The sequence below is a fragment of the Durio zibethinus genome, chromosome 4, assembly GCF_047325235.1.
Source record: "Durio zibethinus cultivar Kanyao isolate XHJ-2024 chromosome 4, ASM4732523v1, whole genome shotgun sequence".
NCBI classification, from domain to species: Eukaryota; Viridiplantae; Streptophyta; class Magnoliopsida; order Malvales; family Malvaceae; genus Durio; species Durio zibethinus.
In genome coordinates this window covers 14582218-14590798 of record NC_143165.1, presented here as the reverse complement: position 1 = coordinate 14590798, position 8581 = coordinate 14582218, and the positions used below count along the sequence as shown (strand labels likewise).

The 8581-nt window shown below is 32.7% G+C and overlaps 1 protein-coding gene across 1 annotated transcript; it reads right to left on the bottom strand.

Annotated features, from left to right (window-relative positions):
• Positions 1-5596: 5596 nt before the first annotated feature.
• Positions 5597-6852, bottom strand: LOC149519242 (uncharacterized). Its single transcript, XM_089760244.1, has 3 exons — positions 6307-6852; positions 6135-6248; positions 5597-6088 (listed from the first exon to the last, which is right to left on the bottom strand). The coding sequence occupies exons 1-3, from the start codon at positions 6850-6852 to the stop codon at positions 5597-5599; spliced, it is 1152 nt and encodes a 383-aa protein (XP_089616370.1).
• Between the last annotated feature and the right edge of the window lie 1729 nt (positions 6853-8581).

Genomic DNA, 8581 nt, shown 5'->3' with positions numbered 1-8581 from the left:
CCTTAATGTTTGTGGTTTAAAATGCTTGAATTGTTTATCTCTCGATTGTGAAAGATATTTTGTGAAATATGCTTATTTTTGTGCTTAAATATTTTTATTAATTTTGTAAAATATTTTGGATCTTTGTGCTCAATTGATATATCTCTTGATTTGTGATATTGAATATGATGAACTACTTATTTGTAAATGAAATATGTTGTTAGTTCATCTATTGTTTTTGTCAAGTGTATGCTTATGTGATAGATGTTATTTATCTTTACTTGACATGCTTGCAACATGACTTAAATGAGTGATTTTCTTATGATGCTTATTTTTAGTTTAAGTCATTGTTGATTATGGCTTATAATTTGTGTAGACATATTTATGCTTTTGTGCTAAAATTTTTTTGAATATGTTTTTGATGATAAATATGTCTTCCTTAAGTTTTTACTTTTTATATAGCTTAAAACTTATTTTGACATATTCTTTGGTGATTTATTGAATATACATGAATATTGAATATGTCTTCTTTATGTTCAATATTTATAAATGATCTAAAAAAAATTCATGTTTTGCATATTACATGAAAACTTTAGCTTTAGCGCCAATATTGTGATATTTGATGCTTAACTTGATATATGACCTTTAGCTTAAGTTTATAAATATATTTTTTTTGCTATTGGTAACTTGTGCTTAATGAACAAAATTTCTTTTGCCTATAATGACTTAGAATATGGAATTATTTTCTAACAATTGGTATAATTTTTATCAATTAATTTTCTTGATGCTACTAATGAACATTTCTTTGTCAAAAATATTTTCTAAGTCTATACTAGGAAAATGTGAAATGAGCATGAATAAGCATACATTTTTAAAATTTCAAGTAGAACAAGCAAAGCAAGTCATCTTCATTATTCAAGCCCAAGTACATCAAAGACTAACTCAAATGGTGTGGAATAGAAGATTCAAAGCCTCACTTAATTACAATGAGCACAATAACATAGCTGATAAGGATGGAAGTAATTGTATTGAATCTATGCTATGTGCCTATGATTTATAATGTTTAATGCATGATTTGATAAATGTTTGCTTTGATATGTACAAAAATGAGATATTATGTTTGAATTTGTGAACAATTTGCACAAATTAATCACCAAGCTACTTGATAGAATTTGTCTTAACTTTGTTAAATGATTGGATTGATTAATATTCATGCTTAGTTCTTGATTACTTTTATTAATAGTTTTTATTGCATGAATATTCATTTGAGATGTCCAAATTAGGAACTCGGACAAGTTCAACTACCTTTTTAGTAAGGGCAGGGTTGTTGTAACTTTGGACATTTTCTTTGCTCGGTGTAGGTAGCATTTCTAAGTAAGTATAGCCTATAAAAAAATACAGATTGTTGTGATGAAAGACTTAGAATAGATTGGGCTTGATATGGATGACAACCTGGAGAATAAAGAGGATCAGTAATGTCATATGAAACATCTTCTTCTATCGCCTTTTCTTTTATTCAACTTGCCCAATGGCTTAAGGATTTTGCTCAGCTCTCATTTAATCTCCTCTTAGGCCTTTTCTAATTTCTCAACATGGCTTGCATTATCTTGTTCTATTTTTCTAGTTTAAGTCCGTATATTATACTTATGGTGAGTTAGTCGAGCTATTTTTGAACTTTAATTTTTCACAATTAGGGCACAATTTTTGAGTGATATTTATATGACCATCAAATTATGCATGATATTGAATGTAGAAATGCATGAATGCAACAAGGAAGATTTAATGATGTAAATGTATGCCTATATAATAAAAAAAAGGCTAGTACAAAAAAATGATATATATATATATAAACAATATATATACAAAAAATAACATAAAGGATTAGTATGTAAATATGAAGAAAATATATAAATTTACAAGTAGAAAAAAAGTCCCATCATATGTCATATTTAAGATTTTCTAACATAAGGGAAGGCATGGCTTTAACTTAGGTTCAGAACCTTTAGGGTTTATTTACATGCTAGGTTCAAAAATTTTACAATCTAAGGATTTCTAAATTGTTCATTTCATAATTATCCATTATAGACTAATAAGGAACCTTAATCCTCACCCATTATAGGTTACAAGTGAAAATGGTTCAATTTGAGTGAGAGTTTTTCGCTAGCCCATGCAGAGACATAAAATCTCACGAAGGCGTACGTACTTTACTCCCTCTTAAGAGATAGAACTTGAGTGTAGAGCTCATGGTATACATGTATAAATGAATGACATATATAAAATGAATAAATGAATAAATAAATAAAATACAAACAAGGAAAGAGAGAAAAAAACTCAAATTTATTAGGTTAGGCTTGCATAACAAAAAATCATTTACTGGCTTGACTCTCGACTTTTTCAGTGAAGTCATCAAACTATCATAACGTATAAATTTATGGACCTATTGGTAGACATAGATTAAAAAAGTCACCATTAATTTTTTTTATTAAAGTGTGATTGGCTATCTAACAGAATCTGTCCCATTTAAAAAAAAGTCCCAAGATTAACTTAGTTATCTTTAAACAGTAGACTTTAGTCCACGTAATCAGATTTTAAATTCGAAAATGCGATTATACATGAAGAAAGTTATAGTACTCTCACGGTGCCCATCCAAATGACGGTACTAGTTTGATTTCAAATTATCTAAGTCTTAAAATATTCTTAAAATTTTACCAAATTATTTAATTATTAGATAATCCTAAATTTGGTCCAATAGTTTCATAATAATTTAAGATAATTTTCTTATTTCAAGAGTATTCATGGAGACTAATGTCCTACTTTAAAGAAGCTTCATCATCAAGTTCATTAATATATTTTTATTCAAAAAAATAATTAGTAAAATTTTTCAATAGTTTGGTAAGATTTACTTTGATACAAATCTCTCAATAGTTTGGTGAGATTTCCTCGTAAATTTATTTTTAGAAAATATATTATATTTTTCAATAATTTGGTAAGACTTAATTTAAAATATAAATCTTCAAATTGTTTAATAGGATCAAAACAAAATATTTTATTAGTAATAATTTTTTACAAAAATTTATTTATGAGAATTCTTTAATAGTTTGGTAGAATTCATAAAAAATTTAAATTCATGAAAAATCTTATAATAGTTTGGTAGAATTCATAAATTCATTTTAGAAACATTTTTTTTGTTTCTTTTTTAAATAAATTAATAAACAAAATGAAATTCATAAATGCATTTGAAAAAGTAAATAAATAATAAAATTTTCAATTTAAAGTCATGAATAAAATAATAATTAAAGATGAAAATAATAATAATAAGTAAAAATAAAATCTAAAAATAAAATGAAAATAAAATAGGAAAAGTAAAATCAAATCAAATCAAAATAGAAAATAGGATGAAAGAAAAAAAAAAAAAAAAAACCTACAATCGGGTCAAGCTTGAAATGTGGGTTTTCACATGAGTCGATGAGTTCATGCAAAAATTCAAATTTTAACCGAAAAGTTCATCTTAAACCCAGAAAAACCCAAAAAAGTTTTCAAATTCTTGAAAACCTAACACAAATCCCAAAATCAAAAGCCAATAGAAAAACCCTAGCAAAAATCTTATAAACTTAACAAAATATGAAATCAAACTCAAAAATTAAAACCCAAATTCAAGAAACACAAAAGCAAGTTAAATCAAACTTAGAACGAAATAAAATTATAGAACTCAAAGAAAAAAAAAACTCAGAATTTTGCTTGAATGATTTCTCTTCAAAATTAAAAAAAAAAAAAAAAATAGAAAACTAAGATCCCTAGAATTTTATTTTTTTTTCTTCCCCTCTTTCTCTTTTGTGTATGGTTGATTGGTGTTTATATAGGGCTTTCTATTAAGAATTTTAGGGATTCGCATTGAATAAAAAAGATTGTAAATTTGATTATGCTCTAAATTGATTTTTTTATTCTCTTTAAAACCGATTTAATTAATTTTTGAAATTGTCTCGATTTTTCTTAATTTTTAAAATCCCTTAAAATTTCTCTAAATTAAATTTAATTTTAATTCCCTGATTTGGTTTCTTTTCAACCTTTCTTTAATATCTGAAGAGATCATGTTTAAGTCTTAATTGTCAATATCATCTTTGATTAATGCTCAAATTGCTCTACATGATTTATGATTTATGATTTATGATTTATGATAAAAAATTAGAATCAGATAAATAAAAGATTAAAATATAAAAAAAAAGATAAATAAATAAATAAGACAAACAAGATATAAAAAAAATGTGAAAAATTGAATAATTGAGCTTGAATCGGATCTAAGCTCAATTGATTTGAGACCCGGACTAAATAGGGTGCATACATTGCGGGAAATACTTTGCTTTGAATACTTTTTGCAGCAATGACGATGTATCTTGCATAAGTCTCCAAACCTGTTTTGGCAAAAGGGCCAGGTTGAACCATTCCATATTCCTGAAACCGAGACCACCTTCCTTCTTTGTGTTGCAAAACTTGTTCCATGCCACCCAGTGGACTCCACCTCTATCCCTATTTTTCCTCCATCAGTACAAGCTCATAAGCATGTTTATCTCGTGATATAAGCCTGAGGGAAATAGAAAGCAAGACTTGGTGTAAGCGAACATCGATTGCGATATTGCCTTGTGAAGACTTCCATCCCCCCAGCCGAGATCCATTCATGGCTCTAATTCTCTATTCGTTTGTTCATGCTATCAAGCATCCACCTGAAGGCACGCTTTTGCTTTGTCCAATGGTCATTGGTAATCCCAGGTACTTTTATAGACTTTTGGTGATCTGGATATCAAAATTTTGTTTTATGTCCCGCATTTCGTCTCTAGTGTTTTTACTAAAAAAACAGCCCAGACTTCTCGAAATATATCTTTTGCCCGGACCCATCCTCATAAACCTTTAACAATCCTCTCACTCTCTCACATTTAGTGAGGGTTGTAGTAATAAATAGCAGATTATCATCTGCAAAGAACAAGTGAGTTATCCTCAGGCCATTGGCACTGGCTCTAACACCCTTTAGTAAGCCTTCTCTCTGGTGTTTGGAAACAAAGGCTGATAATCCTTCCGAGCATAACAAGAATAGGTAGGAAGATAAGGAATCACCCTGTCTCTGTCCCCTTTTAGGAACAATAGTATCAGTCACTGCTCCATTCATAACAATTCTGTAAGATATCATTTCAACACAATGCATTATTGCTAATATCCATTTCTCGCATAAATCCAACCTCCTCATGATAGCTTTGATGAACCCCCATTCTACCCTGTCATATGCTTTACTCATAACCTATTTTATTGCTCCCCACCCTGTCTTTCCTTTATCTTTAAGTCTGAGAGTATGCAACGGTTAATATGCAATGAGAATATTATCTGTAATCTGTCTTCCCGGAACAAAGGCACTTTGATTTTTGCGTATACAAACTGGTAGTACATTTTTCAACCTATTGGCTAGAGCTTTGGCCATAATTTTATACAGAACGCTGCACAGACTTCTCGACCAGAGTTGTGTCAATTTTTTTGGGTTTTTTTGTCTTAGAGATAAGGACAATATTTATGTCATTCACCTCCCTAATATAGTTCCCCTCATTTAGCACAGATAAACAGAATTTAGTTACCTCTAGTCCTGCAATATACCAGAATGTGTGAAAGAAGCTAGCTGGCTTACCATCAGGGCCTGAAGCCTTGTTTGGATGAATCTAGCTGATAGTCTCGACAATCTCCTCTGGGGTAAATAGTGCCGAAGCTGTTTGTTCATCTCCAAAGTTATCTTCGGTGGAATTGCTTCTATTATATCCTCCAGGTTTGTGGGCCCATGGGTTTTAAACAACTCAGTGAAATATTTTACAGCTTGAATTGCCACTTTCTTCTCTCCCTCGTGCCAACATCCATTTTCATCCTTCAAGCCATTAATTCTATTAGCTCTCCTTCTCTGGGTTGCCTGTGCATGAAAAAAATTGGTGTTCTTGTCCCCACTTCTAAGCCAATTCTCCCTCGAACGCTGCATCCAAGTCACCTCTTCATGTTCAAGAAGTTTGTTCAGCATGCGTTTGATATCCAATTCCTTTTCCAACTCGTCTTGGCTGTTGTCTAAGTGGTTTATTTCTTCCAGCTATTTTGCAGCTCAGCTATGGCAGTGCAGGTACTATGATGCTTACGCTTGCCCAAGTCGATAGTTTCATCCCCACCATTTGCAGTTTCTGCACGAGCTCCACATCTCTATTTCCTTCCCACATCTCTTCAATCAGTGTTCTGCTTTCAGGATCTTTTAACTAAGCTGCCACAACAAAACATCGGTTCCTCCATTTTTTTCTAATGGTCATTCTTTACCTTCCCCATTGTATCTACCATTCTGGGACAGTGGTCTGACACTAGGCTTGCAAGGTGCCGCACTAAATAGTTGGGAAGCATCTTCCCCCAATCGCTGCATGCCACGGCCCAGTCAAGTCTTTCCCTGATAGCATTCTCCGCATTTTGCCCACACTTCAATGTAAATTTTGGAACCGTGTATCCTAAATCATAAAGACCTAACTCTGTTAATGTGTTTCTAAAAGTCCTCATTTGCCCCTCCAGTCTTGCATTCCCTCCTTCTTTTTCATTATCCCACAGGATTTCATTGAAGCCCCTAAGACAAATCCATGGCAGAGAGTTGTTTGATGCTAGTCTCCATAACATACTCCATGCTTGGTGTCTTTCTCTCGCATCCGGTTCTCTATAAAACTCGATTAACCTCCACATCTTCCCTTCTTGATATGTCACTCTCATGTCAGTATGATACCTTGAGAAACTCAGCAAGTCTAATCTCACTTCTTCCTTCCATAACATCCCTAGATCACCATTCCTTCCATTCGCATCCACTCCAAACATACCTTGCATTTTACATTTTATTTTTATTCTCTCTAGTCGCCTGGTGTTTATGATAGTTTCACAGTTTCACACAAGAAGACTACTTCATGCTCTTCTCTCTTCAATAAATCTTGACGAGCACGAACTGCCCGTGGCTTCCCAAGCCAACGGCAAGTCCAAGCTGTACACTTCACTGTTCTCTACGAGACTGGTCACCAGTCTCACCTGTTTGCTCAACACAGATACTGGAAGTTTCCTTGACCATCGTCTTGCTTCTTTTTTCTATCACATCAATTTCTTTGTCAGTACCCTCATTACAGGTCTGCTTTCTCTTCCCTGGTTCTAGTCTTATTACCTCTACTTTTCCTCTTCGTTCTCTGGCCAGCTTTTTCCATTTTTTCTTTCGCATTTCTATCCTTATCCCGTTATTGTTTCCTGGGTCCCCTCCTGGTAGGCTTTCTGTCCCAACCAGTATCACACATTCCTGATCGCGGTCCACCACCTTTGTGTTTTCTGCTCGAGCCCCACTTATTTCTTCAAGTCTTGTGGCCGGTTCTATTTGGGTATCTTTCCGCATGGTCCTCATAATCTTATAATATCGGTACGTCGTTCCCATGCATTGTTTCCTTCCTTTCCTTAGAGTTTCCCGCTCCTTATCACCCTGCGCCTATTTCCTGATTAGATTCCCTTCCTCCTGGGCCCCCCCTATTTTTTAATTCCCTCTATTCTCGAGAGTTGACTCCTCCATCACTCCAGCTGCCGTGATTTTCGTTGAATCCTTCCTGAAATCTTGCCATCTATCCTCCTCCTTTCACGTTTGCCAATATGAGATGGTAACGACAAAATAATAAGTGAAATAAATAACTTATTACCCTCATCGTATGAGAAAAAAGTATTGGGATTAAAACATTTTGACTAATAATTTTTCCTGTTAAGATAATGACAAAATTCGTATTCTCAGCCTAGAAATGTTAATTCCAACTCAACTGTAATTCGTATTTTCGTCGAACGAACGTACACTTTTTTTTTTTTAATTCTTAAAGCTCTGGTTTTGCCAGGTTACCGTAAATCCGTCGGCAAAACGAAACGGATCCGGTCCTCCTCCATCCTCGTCACCAACGAAACGAAAGTCAATTTTAAAGCTAATCCAAAATTTCTCCAAAAACCAAACGGATCTTTCTCCCTCAATATCCAACTCAAAACCTTGATGGCTCCCAAATTTTAGTGCAATTTTCAAGTTTCTCTCTTTCTCGAACCTCAATCCCAACCCAGTTTTTTCCCATGTCCCGATTCTTTTATCGTTATTTTTCTGTGTTTTAGCGTTGATTTTGGACGGTGTTCTTCTAAAGTTTTTTACCGCAATTACAGTTGTTGACAAGTTACTACTTATTTTCATGTGATTAATTGTCCCTTTGTTGATGTCTTTTGAGTTAAATTACATTTTCTTTCAGTTGGTTTAGAGTGTGAAATAATGACTTGTTTTTTCTTCCTAATATTACAATGCTAATTATGGGTTATGGAATTTATTTAAGGTTATTCATATTTGTTTAGTAGACTATGGTTATTGATGTTGTAATAAGTTTTAGCAGCTTTAAGCAGTTTGTATAAACTTGAAATCTTTTTATTTTCCTTATTAGACTTCAAATCCCAAATTGAAAATTTGGTTGGTATCTCTTCTCTTGAGTCTCCAAGATAAGGGTGATTGTTCAATTTGTTTTACATACTATGGTTAAATTTGGAGTGTTGATTTTCGTTTTGA